A 27339-nucleotide genomic window follows, 5' to 3' on the forward strand; every position below is an offset into this window, starting at 1 on the left:
TTAAATATGTGGCCATTGTAGAACGCTTGTATGTCCAAACTTGTAGAAAATATATATTATCTTCATTATAATTTTACTTGTGTGACTTGTGTGGCTAGCTAGCTGGTTTTGTTTGGATGGCTAACGGTTAGCCTCCATGTTAGATGTACAGAATGTCCTAAATTACAGATGCTAGTAAATAATAAAGAATATTTTTGGTGTGTTTATATAATAAACTGCCGGGTCCGGTAAAATCCTTATCTGTCAATGACCCTTTAGCAGCAGATATTGCAACAGCAGGGACAGGGCTGTCTGGCCAGTAGACAAGCTAACAAATATCTACCAACACCAAAAATCTAAGCAGTGCAGAAAGAAAAACCCTTGACCTCTGAGAAGGAGCAGCTCAACCACAGAACAAGGCCTTACTGTTCAGTCCCCAACTCCACCCCCCCCCCCCCCCCCACCCCATCATCCTGCTCGGCACACCTTTGCATCCTGCTTTACACACGTTTTGACCTGCCAAAATATAACTACAACTACTAGGATATATATCTAAGAAATCAGCTACAGGACAAAAAAATAAAACTCCATTAAGTCAAATAAATAAAAAGTCACTTTTAATGAAGTCTTCCACGCTCACAATCAAGCTGACAAGTCTGACCGCACAGAGCGATGCAGAACATTCATCTAAAACAAGACACGCTGGTCACTTTTGAATCAGACAAAAATATATATTTTTTTCAAAATCTTTACAATAAGCTCGAATGTACACAGAGGAGTGTGCGCACCTAAAGTCAATTTTTAACTCCTCAAACAAGTTCTTGTACCCTGGTGTCAGTGTAAAAAGTATTTTCAGCAACAAACATTATTAATTTTTTTTTTTTTATACAAATGTGCAAAATTCGGATTGATGTGAAATCCTTCAGCGCTCAGTGTACGAGTCCAGGTTTCCTCGGGTGCTCTCGCTGCACCTCGCGGTCCCGCCCTCTCGGGTTTAAACACGGCTCCTCGCTGCTTTGCCTTTTCATTTTTCAAGTAAAGTGCTCCTCTAGCAAAAACCACACGGCATGAGATCAGTCTCGTATTTTTTTTTGCCACTGGTAAAAATAAATGAAAACACAGACCCAGCAGTCCAGCGGGAGAAAAATATGGGAATGTTTTTTTCCAGAGAAGGAAAAAAAGAAAAATCATACAAACTCCAATTTGCCGTGGCCACTGTACATCCCCCAGTGCACGAGGGACAGTATCTTATCATTGCTGATGTCCGCCTGTCTCATCTTATCGCAGGTCATGCAGCAGTTTTCGTGTCCCGTGACGGGCACCATGCACTCCAGGTCCAGCTTGGCCACGTGGCCCTTCTTGGTGTGGTGGCCGTGGAAGCTGTAGTGAAGCCGCGACAGCATCTGCTGCCGCTGGTCCTGCAGCCGCTTGTTCTCGCTGCGCAGCATACGCAGCGCCAGCATGATGAGCAGCACCAGAATCAGGCCGCCCGCTATGGGCACTGCGATGACCGCGGCTCGGAACCACACTTCCTTGGCCGACGCTAGCTCCTGAACCCGCGTCACCAGGTTTCGGTTGTTGCTCTCTGGCTGGTATCGGTTATGATCTGTACACACAGATTGAAAATTTATGTGGTAGACATCGATGAAAGGCTTATATGTTGACACTTTTAAAAGGGGAGTCAACCCAAAAGTTTCTTTACTATAATGAAATATGAATTAAGTAACAAAATCCACCCATTTTATCCACCTCAGAGGGCTGCCATTTTTTTTTCAGTTGCCAGTTACTGTCAACTAAAAATGACATCACAGTTGCTAGATCACGTAATTACGGAAGAGGATTAGGGCCGGTGAAGAGAAGGGGGAAAAGGCTGGCAGGATTCTCACTTTATTCTCAAAATTCTGACTTCAAAGTGAGAATTCTGACTTTAAAGAGAGAATTTTCACTTTATCACTTTAATCTCAAAATTCTGACTTTAAAGTGAGAATTCTGATATTAAAGTAAAAAATCTCTCTTTAAAGTCAGAATTCTCACTTTATCACTTTCATCTCAAAATTCTGACTTTAACGTGAGAATTCTGAGATTAAAGTCAAAAGTCTCTCTTTAAAGTCAGAATTCTCACTTTGAAGTCAGAATTCTGAGAATAAAGTGAGAATCCTGCCAGCCTTTTCCCCCTTCTCTTCACCGGCCCTAATCCTCTTCCGTTATTACGTGAGCTAGCAACTGTGATGTAATTTTTAGTTGACAGTAACCGGCAAAAAAAAAAAATTCTGATTTTAATCTCAGAATTCTCACTTCATCACTTTAATCACAGAATTCTAACTTTAATCTCAGAATTCTCACTTTATTCTCAGAATTCTCTCTTTAAAATGAGAATTCTGACTTTGTGACATTGAGCTATGAATTGTGGGGGGAAGTCAGAAAGTCAGATTTCTGAGAATAAAGTCATAATCCTGGCAACCTCTTTTTTCCCCCTCCTCTTCACTGGCCCTAATCCTCTTCCGTACGTAATGACCAATCACAGCTCATCTAGCGAACATCACATGACCAAAATCATAAAACAGGTGAGTCGTGATTGGTTGTTACCTGAGCAACTGTGATGTCATTGCCAAGCAACAGCAGGTGTCAAAATGACTGACCAGAATACCGTATTTGGAATAGTGGGGCTGCATAGAACATATTTTAGAGTAAAGAAAATTTGGGGTTATTCTTCTTTAAACGGATACTGGACTTATTGAGCCATTTTCAACAGTAAGAAGATAATATTTTGTCTATAATTAATGTGATAACTTAATTATTTTTCATGAACAATGAAGACCTTTAAAAAGTAATTTTGCCACTTGCTGTCCACTGAAGATGACATCACCTGTGCTGAGGAAACAGGTAACGACCAATCATGGCTCCGTTTGCTGATCAAACCCCAAAACACAGGTGAGCTGTGAGTGGTCTTCACCTTACCTCAGCACAGGTGATGTCATCTTCATTCAACCAAGTGGAAAGATGTGTTTTTAAAGGTATTAATTGCACATGAAAAATAATGAATTTATCAAATTATTTCTGGACAAAATATTAACTTTTTAATGCTGAAAATGGCTCAATGATTTTGTTTTATTTTTAGTTTATTTTTCCTCATCCCTTGAGTGGGGGAAAAAAAAGTATGAAAACCAGGAACGGGGGCAAAAACAAATGAGTCACCTTGTCCCTACTAAAAGTCTAAATTAATCTGGCTTGATACAAATGGGTTCTGTCCAAGACAGGGTTGCACTTACAAAAAAATGTTTTTTAATCCTTTCCTCTTTGCCTCCCAAAATTCCTACATGCAGACTTGTCAGGGAATATCCAATCCTTCTCAGGTGGGAAAACTACAACAAGAACACAAGCGCTTAAACTGGCCTGCTCAGTTTTCTCCTAATAAAAGTCAAAGTGAAGCTCTGTAATGCTAGGAAGCAGAGAAAAAAGTAAGGGGGGGGGGGGCATAAACAAAAGTGCTTGAAGAAACCGACAGCTGAACTTATTGCTTGACGGACAGGAAGAGAAAGAAGACAAATCATAAAATTCACCCAAGGAAATTACTTTTTAATCCACTATTTATATTTATTTACCCCTGAAAGCCAAAAACAAAAACAAAAAATCCCTAACTACTCCTCTTACCTGTGGAGTCCCTTGTGTGTGCCAGGTCATGCAGGCCTCTGTAGTTACACATGTCGTCATGGCAACAGTCCAGCGTGGCGGCGGCACCAGCGAGGGCGTCTGCGCCCCTCTGCTTGCTACAGATGTCGCCGGCGTTGGCGACGGGGTCCAAACACCCGTGTGTGAGCGGAGAGTTTGAGCTGAGCGGGTCCAGCAGCTTGGTGAAGCAGGCGTTCAGCTCAGACTTGCACATGTAGCCCGTGGCCACGCAGTGCGGCGCGTCGCAGTAACACCGTATTTCACCTGGCGGCGACACAAATTTATCAGATGATGGGTTAGTTGAGGTTGTCGCAGTTTTAACACTTGTCAGGGTTCCTAAAATGTAGAATTCCACGATGTTATGTTTGGTCGTGTGACTCTAGCTACATGTGCCAATTTAAAAATAATAATAATAAATCAGTGTATGCCAGTTCGGTCCTCTTTGAATGCAACAAGTTTCAGTTCAGGGGCACATTCATTAGATCAGTGTTTTGCCTGGGAATGATTGGAGCAGCAGGGCCCGGCAGGTCATTTGGAGAATATTTCATTAGAGAGGAGAGGCCCCTTTGTGGGCTGAAGGGGTGGGGAGGAGGAGGGGGTCGACCTGAGCACGGAAGCTTTTTGGCCCAGTTCACGTTTTATATGAATGGCAGCTTTAAAACGGAGTTACACTGGAGGAACCCTTTGGGAGGCAATAGCAACTAAATACTACATTGAGGCCTTAATTAGCGTAGAAAATTGTATGTAACAAATGTCAGTTAGCTAAACTGTACATCGTTAAAAGCAGTTATGCGAGTTACAACAATGATGAAGTACGTTTGTAACATGCTACTTAAGATTGTCATTGGTCACCATTGAAGTATTTCATGGCAGATTTGAGACTTTTCTTTTTCTTTTTTTTTTGTGCAAAGAAAAAAACGTAGCACAGACACAGCGCAACATATTTACCTTTCGTGAGAAGAACAGCCATGGCACAGAGTTCCAGTTGGAGCCAAATAGAAATAAGACTAAAGTGGCGATCCATTGACGCCAAGGTTGACGCGCAACACGCGCTTTTGTGTCCACAACTCGCCGCACTGTCGTCCCCTGAGCCAAGAGCTGGACGTGGGAAAAAAGAACACGCTTTACATGGAGCTAGGGAGAAAAAATGGCCATTCCTACTCATTAAAAAAAAAGAAGAAAAAAAGGAGTCAACTCGCAATTCCGACGCAAGTAGAAAAGCGCTCCAGGATTCAAAATCGGCCCCAAATGACAAGAGATTCAAAAAGCTGCACGTCTACTTCAAGTCCCATGAAGAAAATAAAGAGGATATAATAATCCTGTTGTGAAGCGTGTCAAGTTATAAAGCTGAAACTGCAGCTCAGTCGTTGGCTCTTTCTTCCGCTGTTACCGATGATGTTGAAGCATCATCCAAGTATTCCTGGGAGAAGAATTTGTTGAAAATGAGGCACAATCTCGTTTTGTTAGACAGTGCGAGCGGACTCGAAGAAGTCAAGATATAACAGAAGAAATAACTGTGGTCTGCTAGAACTCCGCCCCCCCTTCGAGCTGATTGGTCAGTCTGTCAGGAAAGTTTGTGACAATCCTCGTGGTGTACGTCCTTTCAAAATAAAGTATGTTTACTTATGAGTGCGGGTATGTATGTAATGTAATGTATGTATGTATGTATGAATGAATGAACAAATAAATACATAAATAAATACATTCAATTGTATTAAATGTACTGTTTAGGTTTTGAAAAAAATACAAATAAAATAAACACTGGGGTAAAAATAAATACAACTCATAAGAAGAAATGGGTGATCTGAAAATGTGCTTATGATAATTTTACCTTCCACAAACATGCATGTAAATTTCATTGAAGACTATAACTTATCCATAGGCATAAAAGAAAGTGTGAATGGCTGTTAGTCAAAATGTTTCCTTAGGTTCTATTATTATTATTATTATTATGAATATTATTATAAAGACTAAGTAGTTAATTTATTTATTTGTTTAAGCAGCTATATATATATATATATGAAATGTAATTATATTTGTGTTTTGGGACATTTTATTCATGCAGTAACGTTTTTCTCCCCCAAGGGCTGGGTTTGAACCGTATGTCTAATTCAGTAGTTACAATTTCCTTGTGGTACAGAAATTTGGTTAATGTTTATAACTTTATTTATCTCAAGTAAACATTTGTTAAAAAATATATAAATTAATTATCTGCCAGAGCTTATGCACCAATGACGGCCTTCTCCCACAAGTCCTGACACACATTACAGAGTGAATCCCTCCCTCTATGACCCTCCAATATGCATGTATCTGGAAATTAAAAACAGTAATTCACCGCAAATGTATCATCCATAGTGCACCTATTTAATTGCAAAGTTAAACAGTGGCTCATTTGGCCGTATGTTTTTAGGTCATGACTAAGTTGAATCATGTCACTGCATATTGCTGATCTATTGTCACTAAAGTGTGGCTAGTGTTTGTACCTGGAGCGTCATCCCTGCTTTGGCAGCCAGGTTGACGCCGGACTGAGCCTTCAAGCCTTCAGGCGACCAGGGAGGAGCGGACTGTCGTTAAAAGAAATTAGCAATCCAAAAAAGGTTGATGGCGCCACTGAGACGACAGCAGCGCTCACAATTACACACTACTGCATGTCACGATCTGCAATGCAAAGTCGAAGACGCGGATGTAGCAGTAAAAATATCATCTAATATCTATAAAATGTTGGTTCAACATAATTAAATGTGATTTACATGCACTATGAATAAAAACTGAAGCTTTCACGCGATCTGCATAAGGCCAACAGCCAACTGAAAATGAATGAGGATACAGCTTTAGTGGAGGAATTTTTTTTTTATTTTTTTTTTTACACATGACAATTACAGCAATTATCTGCAATTCACAGAGGCGCCAGTCCGGGGCTGTGTCAGCTATGCAAGGAGACTGCTGCACATAGAAATGTCTGGAGTTTACCAAATACTACTTTCCGTCTTAAAACTATAATTTCTAGTATATGATTCCTTCTCATAATAGATCATATATATACGTATATCGTTCTCGATGTATTAGAACGCGGTCATTTTTGTACAACATGGAGAGCAAGTTCGCTGCATCGTGGTTGCTTTCTATTTTAGTAGGTAATGTTTTTCTACCATCTAGTGGTGAGAATTGGTAGCGCGCCATCATTGGGCACACTAATTCCTTTCACCAATTGAACGGATATATGTATATATATATATAACATTTTAATGTCTACTAAATACTGTTAAAACAACACTTTTGAAAGTGTTAAATGTAGAGTTAATCTAACAACATATGATTACACCTCAGGAGTTAAAATCAGCTCCCAAAAATGTAACCCTAAAATGTTAACACTGTAATTTTTGCTGTGAACATGACTACAATCGTAGCAATTCGAAGCATCTAAGAAAGCACCAGCTTGCTCAAAAAGTCTATCAGTGAATTCGTTTTTTTTTTTTTTTTTTTTTAAAGTGTTTTCTTTCCTACTGAGAGGATGCGTGTTAACAAGCTTTTAGCACTGGGGGGTCTTGATGCAAATGACCTTTGCTGTGCCTATTTTCACGCATTAGGCATCACTTGTAGGTGTGAACCGGTACAGATGGCGGGGCCTTGAGAAACAAAAGCCCCCCCCCCCCCCCCCCCCGCTGCTTAGTGTCTGTTGACATGATTGGTCGGGGTCTGCAGGTAACATCTACCTAAGATTATGAGCAAGTCAAAACAAGGCTCTAAAAAAAACCTTGCATCATTCATAGTAGACTAAAAGTGGCCACATGTTGATTATTATCTCCACTTTGAAGATGTGGCCTTCACATGGAGACACACCAAGGCAAACAAACTTCCTCCAACACCTCCTTGGCTTCCACTCCTCACTTTGATGTGAGCCATATCAAGGCTAGAACAAGAGACAGGCAGACTGTCTCCACGCTCCTCGTGATAATGGACTGAATATTTCCTACATTAGACCCCACACTACTGTGCATGCAAACAGTTTGTAATAATGTGGCGCAGGAAGATGCAGCTTTGATGATAAAGACTGACTTTTAAGGTTCTGCATCCCAAAGCTTTTATGCAGACTTGATCTTTTATGCGCTTTGTGAGAGAGGTAACTGATGGCATCCACTGGTGTTTATTTACATTTATGTAAGGAAGCGAGGCTTGTGTTTGATCATCAGGAGTGATTGAGCTGTGAGGGTGGCAGTTAGCTATATCTTAAACTGAAATGAAATTGAGAACACATTTCAAGCTCAAGGTACAGTCCTTGTCATGTTCATTTTTTACTTTTAAAGTATAAAATCGAGAGCTGGCACGATTTTTGGCAGAAAAAATAGATGAATCTGCCATTATTTAAAAACATATATTTTAATGCATAAAATTGTGTTACCACAGCATTTAGGTGTGAATATTCGTTATTTGAAGGGAAAACACTCCCGAAAACGATGCTAACTTCCTGTTAGCATTTGAATAAGATCTTCCCTTCAATTTTAGCATTAGCACTAGGCTGGCGATATTTAAAAAAACGAAGCACGTTTTGTACTTAAATATACAGCGGATGCAATTCTTATTGTCGTGTGTTTATTTTTACAGTTAACTCCAACTGGGGTGTCATTAAACATCTTAAAGGACGCTTTTGGATAACAGAACAAGCAGCAAAAGATAACACATTTGCTAGCTAGGTGGCAATGCTACAAACAAAATGGTGCATTCAGGGTATTTTCACATCGTCGGAAACGTGGATTTTCTTCTATGACAACATTTTAAGGGGAAAATAATCGGCCATTTGGCCCAACTGGCCGATGATTGAAGGGTAATAGTTGGCCAATTATAATTGGAGGCTGATTAATTGGTCCGGCCTTAATAAAATGTGACTTGTTTATGAGCGGCTAGAAGTAGGCCTACAATATGGAGCGGCTAGATATTAAAAAAATATTGACGTTTTGTGGATACCTGGCATTTTGCAAGTGATCATAATGTTGCTAATTGTCTTACTGATAAATGAAGCTCATCAAGAAGTCAAGACGACATGACCCTGGAGAGACATATTTTATTACATCTGTCATATACTTCAGGAAACAATATACAAAGCAAGGATGTGGTCACCTGTACTGAATGTGAGGTGGAGTTGAGTTATATGCTTGAAAATGACAACATGGCAGAACTAAACTTTGCAGCTTGGGGACCCCGTGATTCGACAGTTGGAGAACAAACAATAATGATGGGACATGCTTGTTGAATATCTTATTTTATTTAGTCAAACAGAAGGTCAGAAAAAGCCAGCAGGAAGGGGATGTGTAGGCGAATGAACTTTCAACAAGGCACTAGCATCATATCAAACCAAACCCAACACTCCAATAAAATAATCAGGGCTCTCTTTAGCTTAACATGGTTCCTATAATACACACAATTCACATTTGAACCTTGTGACCACACACCTCTGCCCAAACCTGCCTGTTTGCTTCTTGTCCCTTCCTACATAGAGTGCAAATCAAAGTGTAGACCTCTACAACTCTTTTATAAATAAACCCTTTGAATGTTGTCCACTTTGTTGACTGTACAATGGAATGAACCTGCATTTCGAAAGGGGAAATAAAAACCTACGGAACATGGGAGGAGGGGATGTGGCAGGACCAGGCTGAAGAAGCCAGACAAAGGGTGTGGGAATGATTCAAAGCAGCCCTGCGATTGGCTGGCAACCAGTTCAGGGTGTACACCCCGCCTACTGCCCGAAGCCAGCTGGGATAGGCTCCAGCACCCCCCGCGACCTTTGGGAGGAATAAGCGGTTCAGAAAATGGATGGATGCATGATTCAAAGCAACATCCCATCTATTATTTGTATTTTTGGGAATCACACGCAACCACACCACCAGGCACTATTTTTTCATCAAGACTGGGAGATCCAGGGTTACCAGAAGCTGCAAATACACCAACGGACCATTAAGAGCAGTTGCGTCGGACTTTGCAGGAAGGGGATGTTTCACCAAGCCTGAGTGCACTTCAGCCCAGGAGGGCTGAGGAGGGAAGTTGACGGAGGATTGACGGGGAAAGGAAAATGAGAGCAGTGTTATTGTGTGTAAATCATCGACTCGAAATATCCTTGTGATCTATGAAGTGACAACAGGAAGCTGCAGATGAGTTCATGAAGGAAAGGCTAGCTAAAGAATGTAGCCGCCTCGGCGCTGATTAGTTTGGATGTCAAAAGCTTTGATAGACATGGCTTTCCATGGCTCCATTCTACAAAACATATTTACAACATAGATAACATCTACAAGAAATCTACATTTATTTTTTTCATTTTATTTTTTTTAAAACAAAGCAGAATTGTAAATCACCCCTTCCTCTCCAAACTGCTCTTTTCCTTCTTTCTCGGCTCTTTGCCGCTCAAACGGTCCAAAGCTAAACCAACAACAGCTCCTGTGTGCATGTGTAAAGATGGGCCTCGAGAGTAGGGTGACCATATATTTAAATCCCAAAAAAAAGAGGACACTCGGCCCGGCCTTGATCGTGGTAGTCACTGTAACAGGCCTCCACCTCTTAGTAGTCGTGCAATTTTCATGAATTTATCAAACCCCCGGATGCCTGGACAGGACATACAAAAGTGGTCTGTCCTCCCAAACGAGTACGTTTGGTCACCCTACTCGAAAGAAACCGAACCACCGCTCTGCCTTGGGCGTCCAACTATGTGCAATGGGTCTCCCTCCACATGTACCCTTTTTTCCTTTAACTCTCCTCGAACGCCCGCTTCGACTTGTGACAAGAAGTTCTCAAACCATGAACGAATTCTGGTTCTTCAACTTTTCAAGTTCTTTGATTTGCTGTCTTAGAAACAGTATCCTGTGGGGGAAAGAAATGAAGAAGAGACATTTTTTGTATCTAGGTGGACTACTACAGACTGGCTGCGCGAGTGCTAAAGCATCCTTACCTTTGCTCACGCAACGTGGCTTGTATTTCGCTGACTCGGACCAAGGAACGCAGGTTTTTGAGCTCAGTGCAGTTCTCAGACATGCAAATGCTGCCCATCGTGTGAGCCTCTTCACGTAATCTTGATGCCTGTACCACAAATGGTTCATAGTTCATTAACTCATTCACTCTCAGCCATTTTCACTGAAGCAACCCCCCTTCGCTCCCATACGGTTTACTGGATTTTGACAGATTTTGCAAGGCCCACAGCATATTGTGTCCTATTGCTATAAAACCATGGAACCTACCAAAAGAAAGTTTAGAGTCTCTTCTTTCATCAGAAAAAAAGTATATTTCTATCTGTTTCCGCTTTGCAACAATTAGCATTTGAATATAGCTAATTTTCATCATTATTCACAAACCTGTTAAAAAACACTGGGAAAAAGAGCTTGTTGCAACATGGCCCTGGCTGATCTTATACTCTGCTGCCACCTGCAGGCCGTTTTCTGTAATAACTACCATTGCTTTAAGTTACCTCTTCAGGTCAGAAGCTATATCAAAGCCTTCTGTATATGGAGGCCCAAAACGGACAAAATTAAAAATTTAATAAATGAATAAAAGTGAAAATAAAAATAGATATACAAATATAGTAAACAAACAAAAATATATAAATGGAAATAAAAGCAACAATATATAAATCCCTAAATAAATAAATGAAAATGAGTTCCCAAAAATAAAAATAAATGTCGAAATAAATACAACCCAACCTAAGACACGCTTATGACCACCCCCTCATTTGAAAATCATTTCGACCTGACCGAGCATCTGCAGCATTAAATAAATAAATGCAAGAGCAGAGCATTTATATATATATTGATTAATATTTAGTTTTATTTATAGATTTGTGTGTGTGTGTGTGTGTATATATATATATATATATATATATACACACACATATATATATACACACACATATATATATATATATATATACACATATATATACACGTATATATACACATACATATAGTTTATTTTAATTTTATTTCCATTTATATATTGTTTTTGTATTAAATCTTTTAATTATATGTTTTATATCCGTTTTTATTTTCTCTTATATTCATTTATTTCATCATTTATTTTTAATGTTGGCAGTTTTGGTCCTCCATATGTGTATGCTCTCTAGGATATAAAAAACATTAAAGGAGAACTCAACACTTAATCAAGTTTCCCCCCCCCCCCCCCCCCTGATAAACTACATAAACTGATGTCTAAAAACGCTGTCCACATGTCCTGGTCATTATTTTTACATTTTAGTAAACGTTTGTTTAAAGCTTGATTTGGGGGCAAAAAACGTGTGTTTGGTGCCACCTTAAAGTAAAAAAACCCGCATACATAAATATCTGCGAGTTAAGGACAAAGTATTTAAATAAAACGTATTTATACGTTTCTGGGTTTGAATGAGTTAACAACACACTTCTCAAATTTGAATTTGATTATATTTGAGCAATTGGTACAAACCTGTTTCTCTGCATGCTCAGCAGGCCAACCTTGGACGTGCTTGATAAGATTCTCGTTGAAGTGAGCAGCAAGGGCGGGTGTGAAGGAGCAGGCGGGCCGGGATGTCGAGGAGGTGGGCGTAGCCGAGGCAGATGTAGGGGCATTGCTGCTGCTGCCAGGTGCGACGTGGTTGGGACCTGGGGAGGGACTCCGCTGACTGCTGCGGTAAAAAAAAAGAAGCATATAAGAGAGTATGAATTGAGATCAGCCTCAAACTTTGTTAATTGTTATCTGCCACATTTTTTAAGTTGAAAGGAATATACATATATATATTATTATTATTTATTTTTAATACCTTACAACTTTCCAGTATTGGTGGTGGCATGCAGGTGGAGGGTAGAAAGTAGGAAATAAGTAATGTATAAATCAATCAATCTAATTTATTCATTAAGACGCAGTGACTTTTCATACAACTGTTTTGCATTTCCAGTCTTATTTAGTTATTCTTCTGTTGCTTAAAACAAAATCGGATTACTATCAGATCCCCCACCACCAGGAGATGGCGACAGAACCTTGCAATGCCCGATGACAGTCACTATATAAAACATCTTGTGAGCCAACAGAATTCACAAATGTGAAAAATTATAATAATAACACAAGAATACCTTTTCCTCACATTTTCAGAAAGTTCATACAAATAATTACAATTAAAGTACACATCACTGAGACACAAAAGATGTGTTGTTTCTGTTGTTCTGTAAAAATTGAACAAAGTCAACAAAACAACACGCCATCAACGATTCTGTACGGCTTCCGCAAGTGGTGATGTAGAGGAGCTCTTACCTTTGGCGCTGGAGGGTGCGTGGTGACGCTGTGGTAGCATCATGAGTGTGCTGCTTATCGCTGGGGAGGGGATGCTGGGATGTCTGCTGGGGATGAGATGACTGCTTGAGTGCTGGCGTGCTCACCTATAAAAGAATCAGCAAACGTGCAACATGACGATTTGATTTTAAGATGGATTGTCATTGCAGGTTCTAGTGCTCAATTCTGATTCAATACCTATGTCAACTTTTCTCCCTAAGTGATGTTTATGAATACTTCAATTCAATGGACACACTGAACAACCGTTATGCCCAAATTGCAAGTGACTCCATAATTAAACAGCAACAAGAATCAAGAGGGAAGTTAAAATTGATAAATAATACAAACACGGCAATAAATCGGAGATATGGTTTAGTTGGAATGGGTTAACTCTTCCCCATGATTCTACTAGCAATAATTTTCATTATTTAATGATGAAATATTTGTTCACATCTTAAGCTCGGGTGCGCGCACATAGAGTGACCCTTTTTCGGCAGGCTTCATTCAATGTTGCAAAACACTTGTCAGACACTCTCAAACCCTCTTTTATACTCTTAAAAGTTTTTTCTTGTCGCCATCAAATTTTGACCATGCTAAACATTTCTTTGCGCTATTTTTTAATCTTTATTTTTTAAACCAAAAGCAGGAGTCCCCAAACTTTGTTTGGTGCCACTAGCCATTTTAATGTGAAGTCCAGGACCAAAACATAAAGCAATTATTGAAAATAGTACTCGCCATTAGCTACTAGAACTAGAGCTAGGTTAAAAAATAATAATAATTATAAAATCAATTTTCCTTGTCAAGCCCGATAATTCATAAAACCATGAATTTATTATTTTAATCTCTTTTTCCCATACTTTTTTTATCTTAGTTTTCTTGAAATGACTGTTTACATTAATTGAAAATTATTTTCTTACTGTACATTTATTAAAGACAAGATTTATTGCTCTTTTAGACAATTTAGAATATATATTTATTGTTTATTATTGAATGAGAAATATGAAAATATTTTCACGTCATCCTTGCTGATGTCAATTTTTGTGTAACACCAAAGTGATTGTGTTAAAATTTACTTTGGAATTTAAGATTTGTGGCGTTTTTATCATGTCTGACATTTGAGAAGAATTGATGTTCCATAATTAATCCGGATTGAAGAAAAATGAATTGAATTGGAAAATGGAAAAATCTAAATCGAATGGAACTGGACTCTTGTGAATCGAAATCGAATCGATTGAGGAAATTAGAATTGATTCCCAGCCCTAGTGACAACTGTGAAATGACCCGGATGAATAAAATAATTAACCACAAGCATACAGTAACCACACAGTGCAGTATCATTGCGTTATTCTATGATAAATAAAGTTGTCATCATCCCACAATGCTTTTCTGCACATCATTGGACTAAACGATTGGCTTGATTCGGGCCGTAACCTGTGCTGGTAACGCACCTCTCGTCTCGGTCATGTAACTTTAACAAGCGACAGTGAACGACAGATGAATGAACGGGACGTCATATTGCTTATTCAACTGGGGCTTTTATTCCATTCAATTTCACCAACAATTTGCTATGGCACTTTGGTAGCAGAATAAAAACGGTCCATCGTTAAGGTAACGCACCTGCTGCACGCTCACACCTCATAACTGCTCACTTGCCTAAAGCAAACAACTGTAACTCCTCCAATTGTGTTGAACCAAAGGAATTCTCATTGTCAATATGTACAGCAAAATTTGTATTTGCTATCAGCATTTTCCAGAAAGCCAACCAAGGAAGGAACAGATAGCACAAGACTAGATGGAAGCAACTGACCACTTATTCCATGCACATTTGTTGACATATGAGTAATTTAATTCAGTAGTGTTGTTGTTCGTACCATTAGCATTAGGACATCAAAAGGGGAATTCTCAGCCTACCTTTGACAGTGAGATGACTTGCTGTGTGCCGAGTACGGGTTTGAGGGGACCAGCATTGGCTTGTGGCGTGCTGATGCGAGGAGAAACATAGGATCGAGGTGATGATGCATCTGACGTTAACGACATTGGTGACTGGTTTGACTGCTGAGCTGCTAATGACAAACCAACAAAAAAAAAAAAAGACAACCAAGCACAATATGCTAAAGTTATTAAGCAGTGGAAAATGTGATTTTATTTTGGTCTTTTCTGCAAAATGCTTACAAATATTAGCTTCCCACGGGCTTTTCTTACCTTGGCTGGAGAATTGAGCCGCTTGAGAGAGAATAGTAGTAATATTGAAAGGTGACGGTCCAGCAGTGAGGATCTTATGAAGCATCGACTGTAATGAAGCTTGTGTGACGGCAGCTGTCAAAACTAAACAAAGGAAAACAGGTTACAACAAGCTCGATCCAGACTCAGGAAAATGAGGGCCTCTGCGTCGGCACCTTCGTTGATTTTCGCCATGTCCACACTGGCGTTATTGAGCTGCAAGGCAGTCTGAAGTGCAGGAAGAAGCTGGCGTAACAAAGTGGGGTCTTGGAGAAGCGGGGGGGCAGGCGACTGCAGGACTGGGGAGACGGGGACTGTCGAGGATGTCGACGTTCCCGGGGTGCCTGATGTGGGGTTCAAGCTCCCCGAGCTAGAAGATGATGACTGGGTCACATGAGTTGTTGAAGGTTTCTCCACCTGTGCTGACTCTGGAGTCAACGCAAAAGTAGGTTTAAGGCCGGGGGGTGCTGGCAGCCATCCATTTGTAGGATTTCAGTTAACATTTGAAAAACCAAAAGAGCTCCTGTATTTCTTACTTGCTGCTGAAAACCCAGGGGGCACTGATGTCTGCATAGCCTCCCTTCTGTAGTCCCTGTCCTTGGGGAAACTGTTGACAACTGCAGTCTGTTTTGTCGCCTCTTTTTGTCGCTGTTCTCTGCCAAATAGGAGTGCATACATTCAGAACGTTATGGATCCAAGTAGGGATGTTCGATACCACTTTTTTTTAGACCGATACTCAAATCTTCAATACTCATACTGATACCATTAGTACTTATGATACATAAAAGTTAATTTAATTTTTTTTTTTTTTTTTAAAAAGACACATATCCCAACTACAGCAAATTTCCTTAAAATAAGTTAAAGGCACTAATATTTTTCAATTTGCTTATAAAAGTAAAAAAATAATAATCAATCAATAAAATGAAACAAATAAGAAAAAAAAGGTCCCAATCAAAATATGTGGCTGTACAACTTCAACAAGGAATACAGTGCAAAGAATTCAATTCAATACAATAGGGCTTCAGGTAATCCTGTTTCACGTTCTCCGTTCATTAAAAATATAATGCAGTATGTATAAGAGCTATAATTAGCGTCAGTGTTTCCCACATCATGTCAATACTTGGGCGGGCCACCCAAGTAAACTGGCCCAAGTAAAAGTAACCCAAGAAAATTGCAAAAAAATTCAGAAAAATACAACAACAAAAAGTGTCGCGACCGTATATACCGTATAGAACGTTAGATATGACAGCCTTATTTTATATATATATATATATATATATATATATATATATTATTATTATCATTATTATTTTAATACAAAATAAGTGCAAAAAAGATGGTGTCACTGAGTAATGTATTATCAACATTTTGAGTCTGAAAATTCACTAAAATGCACAATATGAAGTGAAAAATGACCCCAAACATTTTTGGGGGAGGGGTAAGACCCCTCAAACACTAACCGTAATACTCCCCACCCCCTCCCTCAAACTTTGCCCAGTCCACCCACCCAGGTATATTTCAAATTTGTGGGAAACACTGAGCGTCTACGAGGGCCGTACACGGCACCGTTCTATTTTGAGCACCGCAGCTCGACGTTAGTGAGGCAATTAAGCGCACGGCAAACGTAAACGAGGCAATTAAACACGGCAAGTTACGCGAGCTACAAACATATATAACACATATATAACCACAGATATAGGTGATACTACTCACTCACAACAAGAGTACTTACTTATTCTCAGTAACGCACACCGAAATGGCGTTGCCGGAAGTAATGAAATGAACAAGTGTTACCTCATAAGGAGACACACAGGAAACGAACGAGACGGAACAAAACTTTTGTTCCCCCTAGTCTTTCTGACAGTTCCTGACCAAAAAAATGGCCACAAGAGCGGGGGCTGATACCAGTATCAATAGCCGTCGCGAGTACCGATACCATGAAATGTGGCCTGGTATCGGCCCGATTCGATACCTGGTCTCAGTCCATCCCTAAGGATCAAAGCATAAAAAAACATGTACACAATTAAGTTCTCTGGTGAATGGGTAACAGCTACCTTTCCAGCCATTCCTTGGGTTTCTCCCACTGGGACACCTCAGTTCGGCAGTTGTAATAATATTTCTTCCCAGATGAGCTGATGTGCTCCGACCAGTCATCACCCGGTTCGTGAGTCTGAGAAAAAGAATTGAATTAAGGAACAGAACCAGTCTGACAACAGTAGTGAGTGCAATTAAAGGGATAGTTTGGGTTTTTGGGTACAGCCCGGGAAATCACGCGTTGGCACCATTTTTACATATTGAACAATATAATAGTATGACGTGTCACAAGAATGCTGCCAGCAGACGTGGTTGGTAATCTCATGTGCAACAGTGGAACACACAACACACCTTAGCTTATAAAGTTCATACAATCGTAACGTTATATACTAATGGCTCTCGCTCTCCATTAGCTCTCTCGCGTCAGGGAAACACTTCCAAACAACTCGGTTTGTGCGCGTCTGTCAGAAAAATAGAGCCTGACGGTAATGGAGTCTTGAGTTTCTTCTAATGTGCAGTTTTGTGATGCAAATTCATCCCCCTTTTGAACACAAATTGTTTTTAGAAGAGAAATGCTTTAGCCAACTTGCCGGACTACTTTCGTCTAGAAACCGGATCAGATCTCGTGTCACAGGACGCTGTCAGCGGTCAGCCAGTGCTGATTGCACACCACTTTAGGTCAGGATGCCATTCAGATTCATGTCCAAAAAACCCCCGAACTATCCCTTTAATGATGCAAGAGGCTGGAATGTCATCTGTAATCCTAGCAATGCAGTTTTCACAGATGCTTTCTGAATTGAAGTAAAGAACTGTATACCTTTTTCCAATCAAAACTCAGAGATGCCAACACCTCTTAGGAACATTCTGGTCAGAACATTTGCATCGAGCCAGACAAACACACGCCACAAGAAAGCACCACTAATATTTTCTTTATAGTTCAATATTTTTTTTATACATTTTATTTGTTTGAATGGTAGGCATGGGACGAGATTAGAACGCCACGAGATGTCTCGTCCCTGCACAGCATGAGAAATTTTAGTTTAGAGTACTGTAAATGACCAATATCAGTCTGATACCATATCAGCAGGAATGATACGTTCGTTTGTGTGTTTGTTTTAGTGTGAAACGTTAGAAGAAACTTGATCACGTGATACTATTTAAATAAGGAATAATCAGCCCCAGTGGGTATGAGAAAATATGACCCATTTATTCTTACTTATAATTATTCTATTTATTTATAAAATGTGGGTTACCTAAATTCAACTGCAAATATAAGTATGTACTGCATCGCTCTGTGTGGTGGAGCAACTCTCGACGACCAAGATCAACACAACGCCATTCCGAAATCATATTCAACCGCTAATTAAGGACACCAAGAAACCGCTATTTAATTACGCCGTCATTTTATGATACGGCTGGCACAAGTCTCCGGCGTTAGCAGTTAGCCGCTAATGGGACGTAAACATTGACGTCTCTTGCAAGACGTGCGATGCATTCAAAACGTTAAAAATTGCAAATATGTAAACAATGTGGGCTTTCTATCAATCTATAAAAGCTGACATATATCAAGAGGAATGATGGGGGTGAAATCAATTTGCTATTTTACCTAATTACAATCAATGGTACTACTGTTTACGATACCTAATTAATAATTAGGCTTCCATTCCCCATTCTAGTGGTTAATATGCAGACACCACGACCCCCCCCTCCTCCCTTGACAAATTAATTATTGTCGGGCCACATCCAAGAAGCTTACGAAAGCAGATTTTCATATAAAAAAAGCACAACTTGATGTGAAGAAGACAGTAGGGTGACAATGGGTCAGACACAATCAATACTAGTTATTGACAAGAAACAATCCAAGCAGTTAGTTGTATTCAGTCACATAGGTAGGTCAGAGGCAACTTACTGTGTCTGAGGGTTTGCTGGGATTTGAATGCGAGTTGGAGCTTTGAAGTGTACCGTGGTTGTGAGAATTTTCATGTGGCGAAAAACTGGTCCCTGCAACACAAGAAGTTATTTAATACAAAAATCGACATTTTCTTAATGGCTTGATTTATTTTTATTTTTTAACTAATCGAACTCATTTGACTCAGCAAGCAAGCAAGCTGCGCACAATTAAAAATGACCCTGGATGCTGCTGTCAAAACCTCTCTGCCTTAAACAAAACTTGCTTTTCTGATGCTGATCAGATAAATGCTGCACTTTGGGCAGACATTTCAACAGAGCATGTGAAATACAATATAGCAGCCTCAAAGAGTGTTAAGAAAAATGGTCCTCCCTATGCTTAAGGAAGCCACTGTATTGTAGTCCACTTGCCGATGGGAAACTACAAAAAGCAACTTAGCCTAGCTTGACTTTAAAATGTGATCGATCATACACAAATATATCTAAGCATCCATGTAAATATAATTGTTTACAGTGAAGCTAAACATTATTTGGCCCAGACTGCAAAACATCTAATAACGAAAATCAACACCACACGCGAAGCAACAGGGAACCAAACAATAAAGAGCCAGCTGCCAGATATAAACAAATATGAACTAGGGCTACTCGATGATGGGGAAAATAATCATCACAATTATTTAGGCAATCATTAAAATCACGATCATTCAAACGATTATTTATTTTTTGGTACAAATTAAGAAAAAGTTTTAAGCATTTAAAAATATTAAAACCAATAAAAAAAATACTATTATTATGTAAGTTCCTTTTGGACCAAACATAATTAACAATAATATATACTTTAAATAATACTTATTTATTTATGTTGGCAAAAACTTCCAAGTTGGAGTGCAGCTTGTGTCCTGTGCAGCAGGACGATCATTTATTTTTATGGTACAAAACAAGAAAATGTTTAAACGTAAAAAAATAATAAAATATATTAAGACAAATACAATTATTTGAAACACTATAATTATGCAAGTTCCTTTTAAACAAAATGTATTCAATTCATTATTTAAAATTTAAAAAAAGGTGCAAATGTATAAATTTTAACAACTCAAAAATTTGTATTAAAAATCATTTTTTAACGATTATGCAGATTTTGTAATTGTGGAATGTAATTGAAATTGCAATTGAATTTCGATTAACTGCACCGCCCTAATATGAACTATGAATTTAATCAGTAAATTAAGTTTAATCTTACTGCTGCTTTTACTTGCCGTTTTAGCTTATTTGAAAACAGCTTTGTTGGTAAACACACATTTGTGCTTGATCATGCTTATCAAATGCCACCTGTGGCATTGTCTTGCTGTTAATCAATCATCACCGAACCTCTAGCATATGTCTGCTGAGTTGGGATGCACCAAAAGTATGCAAGAAATTAGTACGTAAAACGAATAAAGTCAACAGCTATCGGGGCTCCCCAGCTTGCTTGAGCAGCTGTGTGTGTCGTGTGCGACAGCTACACTTTCGCAGTCGCTGTGATTATTGTGGGAATGTCAGCATTCCCACATATGTTATTGTGATTTTTATTTCCCACACTTTTTGCCCACATAATACTTCCGATTGACACTGTTCAAATTTCAACTTGCTTAAAAAATTCACGCCTCCCGGGGTATATATATCATCTAAATCCACATTACTTACAGTATTCGCACAATTTAACTTTAAATATCAACTTTCCTCCCATTCATTTTCTATGGGACAGACATCAAACTTTTTCCAAGTATCACTTTCCACGCCCACTTCCATACATATAACTTATCATCATTACCAGGTGTCTGATACTGCTCGGTGGCACAGTTGGTAAAGTGCATTGTCCAGCAACCAGGAGTTCATAATTTCATAATTTATCTCTCATTTGACTTCATAAGCATTCCACACGCATTCAAATCTTAGCGTTCAGCTATTAGCATTCCCACGCAGTTTCTTCAGAAATTGCACTTAGTCTAGTTGATAATGTTGTTACACTAGTACGGATACGTCACATCTCAGAATGTCGAGGAGACGGTACTGACATACGCTGGTTGTAGGTTGTATAACTTGTATTGCTTTCACACCACACGAACTGTGTTCAGAGTTCCTTTGGAATACCTCATGTGAACTGCATCAAAAGTAAACAATCAGTGGTGGATCCTTTGTTTGCAAAGGATTACCAGCTCTACGGCAGCATTTTTGCAATGGAACAATTTAGGGCTGGGCAAAATATCGATTTTTTTTAAAGTCATTCAAGACGATTCTGATTTGTATCTAATAAACCCAACAAACGTTTCATTTATCAAAAATAATTCCTGTATAAAATGTTCAGACAACAATAATGTATACTGATTCTAAATCTGTTTTAACATCAACTTAACATTCATAGTTAGTGCTTAAATGGCACAATTAAGTAGTTGGTAGCTATTGTAAACCACACATCCGGTAATTCTGCCACTTATGGAAAATCACAACAACATCTGGATTTGTAACAGAACACAAGAACAACAGCTTTTAATAATCCAGAAGACAAAATTAGATTTCACGAGTTAGCAATTTTTCAACTGTTCCGATTTTTTAAATGACGATTAATTGAATTAATTTGCTTGATTGCCCAGCCCAAGAACAATTCTTCTTAGTGAACTTCATGACAACTTTTAGGAGTTAATAGTATGTAATGCACATTATTTATTCAAAATATTGCTTGTTGCACAAAACACCCGGTGTATCCGCGAAAGCCATTTCAAACTATAAAGATCTTTATTACAATGCATACATTCCAGTTGTTGGTAATGTTCTACGTATTGTACTGAGCACGCAGACATAGCACATATGTGAAACTCATTTCTATCGTCATGTAGCACCAGTTTAAAAACAAAATGTGATTTTTGGTCACAGTGACAACCTGTCCAAGAGCCAGGGGGAAAAAAGGTATAAACCCAAGCGAAAAAAAAGAAAGAAAATATTTCCTCTACTGGATATTCTACAACCAGGCCACTTGAATGAACCTTACGGCTGTCGCATTTTATTTTCAGCATAGTATATATAGTCAGCAACTCAGCATGGTTCAAAAATGCAAGGTAACATTGATGCATGTATGTTAAGGGGAAAAAGCAACAGAATCCATCATAAATCTGTACCTGTACTTTTGTTTTAACAAAGTGGCTTGAACTGCATAATTATATTTAACAATACAGGCAGCGGTCTCACTTGCTCTCCAATCAGACGTTCAAGAATAGAATATTTGAAATTTGAACTGTTGATTAATTTCTCACCTCCATCACGTTCCCTGCCCCTGTGTGCATGGACAGCCTTTGCTCTGCTGTCACTGTGTTTGTTTTCCGGGCTGTCAGACCTCCGAAGCATTTTGCAGGGTGGGGTGACATCTGAGTGCTCTCGCATCTTTTCATGCCGGTGATCCCCTCCTGGATGGCTCTTGGATGAGTATTTGAGAGTCTGGAATAAAACAAATGCATTAAAAAAAAAACATATTTACTGACATGCATCACATATTGTCAATAGTTCTTATCATCATCATCATCAGGTGTTAACGAGAAACCTTCATGATCATCATGTGTATCTGTTCAAAAGAAAAATCACGCTGCCCGTGTCATTCTGCAGATTATATATTGCATATAGATAATAACGTGAGAGGAGAAAAATAACAATTCGTACTACGATGTGATATGACGTAAGAAGCACTGTGTTGGTTAAAACTCATACAGTTGTTCTATGTGCGCACACGCATACTAATGTTTATCCGTGCATGTCTGGAATGTTGAAACGTTTCAAGTCGCCTGCTAGATTAAAAATTACGGTCAGGCCTTTAATCAGACTGGCTAGCAGGCGAGCTAACGGTAACAAGCTAATAGCTATACTGCTGTAAAACTCGCCTGAATCTTCACTCAGCGACAGGCTGCTATTAATGCACTTGTAATAAACTATGCTTATCCGTCGGCGGTCTCCATGGGGTAAGGAGGCCGCAATTTCCAGAAAATATCTACTTTCCACTTTTTCCGCACTGACTGGGGCCTGTTGAGCTCCCCAGAAGCCTGAACCGGAGTTTCCATTTTAATCTGATTTGCTGCTAGCTAAGCTACGTTTAGCTTCCAAGTACCTGATAGGGCTGAGAATCTCTTCGGTCGCACCTGCAATAATAAAGAAACAACATGTGAATAAGAAGGCTTGAGGTGTCAACGTTAAGAAACGCATCAAAGTGAACGCGCAACTTTCCAGACACTTATTTTGGTTTCGGTAAAAATGGCGGATTGTCAAGCGTAGCTATAGGCGAGAGGAAAATGTGAAGAAGTAACGTGGAAAGATGTTTACCCATCGCCGAGTCTCGGTTGTTTCCTCGCATACATTACCATCAATGCCGTGTTAGTGTGTTTAGAGTGGGATGTGAAAGACTTGTGACGGCACTGTATTTTCTCGCTAATTCGGCAACCTGAAATCGTCAATTTGAGCCTAGCTGGTGGGTATTTCGATGCTATAGGCAGCAGTGGTGGAAAGAGCGCCCTCCCTCACTCAGTCCATTCCCCGCACAGCCGCGGTTCTCCGGATCACACGACAAAACGTAGCAGTGCGGTGCTAGCCGGGTTGCCAGATACGACAAATTGACGGACTCCAGGGTAATCATATGAAAATTAACTGAGGCTCACAACGAGCATTTGTGAACATGTTAAGCAAATGACACAATATGCGTACAATTTAGGTACATATTTTATTCATTAACCATAGTGAACGGAGTAGCATTTATGCGGCCAATGAGGGTAAAAATAAATAAACCTGGCAACCCCACCAGGAAGCGGCTCTCGAAAGCAACATGACGCACACATTCGAGTCAAAACCCTATCAAAAACACTTCTTGCGTAAGTTTTGGAAACCAAATCCAAACATTTAAATCATCATTTAAATAATAAAAATAATTCCACGATATTAACCTTTAGGCATGAGAAATAGCTACGCCAACCTATGTAGCGCAGTCACTTGTTGTGCACTGCCATCTAGTGGTCACTGTTTGACATAGCGGCAATAATTCCATGGATTCCTCTATTATTCCACTCTACAAAATGAAACCATTGATGCCATATTAATTAATTATGGAAAATGTTAAAGTGTGATATTAATTTGATTAAAACCTAGAAGACTTCTATTTTTATTTATTTTGCACCCCAGGTGTCCTTTTTTACACGGCCTTTAGGGGGTGGCAGCTTACCGCATTTACACCTGTTCGAAAATTAAACATATAGCTAGTTAAAGTACGTGTTATTTTAAGCAACAAGAAAACAATTATATAAGCATGAAGTTGATACTTAATTGGCATAACCGAATAAAGTAATATGTGTCACAAAATCACAATACATTTTTATGAATGTAAAACGTCACAGTGTGCTCGCGTACAATTCCGTGTCAAATATGCTAGCCTGGGATTGGCTATAAAGCCCACCAATGAAAATAAAGTATTTAAGTAAACAGTCCGCCTTTTAAAAACACAGACCAATGAACGCACGGATGGGGCGGTCCCTTTTGTCAGCGCTTCATAGACACAGACCGTAGATCAGCGATTGTTTCCTCATATTCTTCACACACCATAGTATCAAAACAAACAAACTGCTTCCAAATCAGCAACTGAAAGATAATTGTAATCTCGGAGAGTGCCACGGCCAAGAGCGAACGTTTGGGAAGATAATTTTAGCAGATAACCCGCCTTGCACTGTTGTGGGAAAAAGGGTGATGAAGGGCCAAATCACTTTTTTTCAAGTGGAAACTGAAAACTTTTAGATTTCATATCAAAAGAATGGTTGGACTCTACCGAGGGTAGCGAGAGCGCATTCGACTTCGATCTCAAATGCAAAGTGAGTAGAGCCTCATTGTACATTGTATGATATTTTCCAGTACTGTATCTTCCAATGAACAAACTCGATAAGAGAATAAGTTTGTCGTTGGATTTGTTTTTGAAGTACAATCGTTTGACAAGGGTTGGTTGAATACAGAGGAAATAGCTGTTCACGCTTACCCCTTTCATGTCATCCTTTTAACAAATTTGAACGGATTTATAACGGCTAAAACATTAGTGAGATCACAACACGAACCTTCCATTGCAAAGCATCCGTGCCTTTTATTTGTATCAGCTTTTAATGTGAGTTGACCTAGATAGTCTGATGAGCATATGTGCTTTCAGACCAAAACATACAAACATTACTTGGTAACACACCCCTTAACTCACATGCATACAACCAACTAAAACAATGTAGCTGGGGGGGGGGGGGGGGGGGGGGGTATTTTGAAAAAGTAACTTCGCCCAGCAAAGTCAAGTGTAGTGACTGGAGCATGACACGCCAAACCACAAGTGCTGAAAACTCAGCACTTGGTCAGCCTCCCCCACATCCCAACTCAGTCATTTACATACTTTGAGTTTGTATGTAATAATTAAACAGGATCCTTGTGGGTTTGTCTTACACTGTTTTTTTTATAATTTTGTCTGGTGGTGCAGTATGGAATGGACCAGCTTTTTCCTCTATATTATGTAGTATGTGCCCCCACTAGTATAAACACAGAATTCTGATTAATATTTCATTTGTGGAATATGATGAGTTTATCCGTCTCAGGGGGCCGCGGCCATTTTGCCTCTTGCTGTCCACTGAAAATGACATCATTATTGCTCAGGGATAACAACCAATCACGGTTCGGCTTCAGAAAACAGGTGAGCCATGATTGGTTGTTACCTTAGCAACTGTGATGTCATTTCCAGTGGACAGCAAATGACAAGATTAAGAATTGTCTAAATCTTTATAAATATGTATTTTATCTTTCACTAGATACAATATAATGATACTTTCCACAAACTTACAAGAGCTTATTCAATAATGGAAGTCAGTTTTTTCCCCCTGAGCATTTAAAAAAATAAATAAATTGTTAGTTACTTTGTTTTGAGTATGTACACATGACTCATTTATGAGAGGAAGAGGAAGACACTTACATCAGTGAGAAAATGATGATCGAAATATCTTACATTGCTCTGTCATAACTTCAAAATTTCAGTTGTTTGTCTGTCATGTTAGCCAACTCTGGGATTTTCATAATTGGTGTATGAAGACATGGATTAAAAAAAAGAAGTTAAGTGGATTATAGTTTGCTATTCCCTTCAGAAATGAGAAAGTATTTTGGCATGTTAATTGGCCCAGTTAATATTGCAATAGTGTTGAGACCATTTTAGTAACTCATTCACTGCCATTGACGGCTATAGATGTAAAAAAAAAATCATTTGAACTATTTCTATTAGTTAAAGTTTTTTATATATATATACTTTTGTTAACAAGAGTAAGAAAACCTAGAAAAAAAATATTGTACATTTCGAACAGATATAAAATTTGTGATTAATCGTGAGTTAACTAGTGAAGTCATGCGATTAATTACGATTGCTAATATTAATTGCCTGACGCCCCTAATTTTTTATCCTTTCTTTTTTTTCTTCTTCTTTTTTTAAGAATAAAAGATAATTAAAAATTAGGGGCAATAGGTGATTACTTTTTAAAAATGTTTTATTAATCACATAACTTCCCTAGTTAACTCTCGATTAATCACAAATTGTATATGTGTTCTAAATGTACAGTAAAAAAAAAATTTCTAGGTTCTCTTACTCTTGTTAACAAAAGTAGAAAAAAAACGTTAAACTAATAGAAATAGTTCAAGTGAATGTATGGCAGTGAATGAATAAAAAAAAAAAGCTATCTTTGTACATTGTCACCTCTGGCAACGAGGACCAGTTTTCATACTTTGGTCCTTGGGCTTGAATTTAGTAATTTACGCAATTACTCTACCAATGCTTGTTGTTTTGGATACCTGACAGGAGTGTTATTATATCATTAGCGTTAGTGATGGGAACTAGACAGAAGGGAGGAGCTTATAGTGGCTCAGACCATGCCCAAGTTTTGCTTTATGTTTTGGTTGCCTCACCAGGTGTCTCCTAAGCTGCCTACATTGCTCACATTCCAAAGGTTTTATTCCCATTTTGGAGGGTCACTAACTTGACCGAGTGTTGTGTGGGAATGCAGCATTCAATGAAGTTTCAGCTACTGCCGGAATGCAGTCGTTCGGGTACAGAAGTGAGGAAAAAGACAAGAGTACAGATTGTGGGTTTCAGATGGCAGCTTGGCCTCTCTCCATAAGCCTTATTTGCACCATGTTGTACACTAAGAATGTATTGCACTTTCAAGGTAAACGGTTCTAAAATAGCCTGCC

The 27339-nt window shown here is 39.0% G+C and overlaps 3 protein-coding genes across 7 annotated transcripts in view; 1 reads left to right on the top strand and 2 right to left on the bottom strand.

Moving 5' to 3' along the window:
• Positions 1–582: 582 nt before the first annotated feature.
• bambia (BMP and activin membrane-bound inhibitor (Xenopus laevis) homolog a) lies at positions 583–5150 on the bottom strand. Its single transcript, XM_086066165.1, has 3 exons — positions 4597–5150; positions 3631–3912; positions 583–1585 (listed from the first exon to the last, which is right to left on the bottom strand). Exons 1-3 carry the CDS (start codon positions 4811–4813, stop codon positions 1167–1169), a joined length of 918 nt encoding a protein of 305 aa, XP_085922291.1. The 5' UTR covers positions 4814–5150; the 3' UTR covers positions 583–1166.
• A 3537-nt stretch (positions 5151–8687) lies between these two features.
• Positions 8688–23649, bottom strand: waca (WW domain containing adaptor with coiled-coil a). Of its 3 annotated transcripts, none has more exons than XM_086066390.1 (13): positions 23425–23649; positions 23213–23243; positions 22371–22551; positions 19085–19176; positions 17196–17311; positions 15678–15796; positions 15318–15569; positions 15124–15246; positions 14833–14981; positions 12904–13028; positions 12082–12280; positions 10583–10710; positions 8688–10494 (listed from the first exon to the last, which is right to left on the bottom strand). In XM_086066390.1, exons 1-13 carry the CDS (start codon positions 23463–23465, stop codon positions 10425–10427), a joined length of 1626 nt encoding a protein of 541 aa, XP_085922516.1. In that variant the 5' UTR covers positions 23466–23649; the 3' UTR covers positions 8688–10424. The 3 variants fall into 3 exon arrangements, with proteins under 3 accessions (XP_085922516.1, XP_085922515.1, XP_085922517.1); XM_086066389.1 differs by having other exon boundaries at positions 14833–14984; XM_086066391.1 differs by lacking the exon at positions 23213–23243 and having other exon boundaries at positions 14833–14984.
• A 1036-nt stretch (positions 23650–24685) lies between these two features.
• mpp7a (MAGUK p55 scaffold protein 7a) overlaps positions 24686–27339 on the top strand; it is a 31250-nt gene continuing 28596 nt past the window's right edge. For 2 of the 3 annotated variants that reach the window (XM_086066074.1, XM_086066076.1), the window contains exon 1: positions 24686–24953. The gene's annotated coding sequence lies outside the window, so the exon portion shown is untranslated. The remainder of the gene's footprint in view (positions 24954–27339) is intronic. The other variant, XM_086066077.1, reaches the window with a different exon arrangement.

The sequence above is a fragment of the Leptonotus elevatus genome, chromosome 21 (genome assembly GCF_054856555.1).
Source record: "Leptonotus elevatus isolate MCC_2025b chromosome 21, RoL_Lele_1.0, whole genome shotgun sequence".
Lineage (NCBI taxonomy): Eukaryota > Metazoa > Chordata > Actinopteri > Syngnathiformes > Syngnathidae > Leptonotus > Leptonotus elevatus.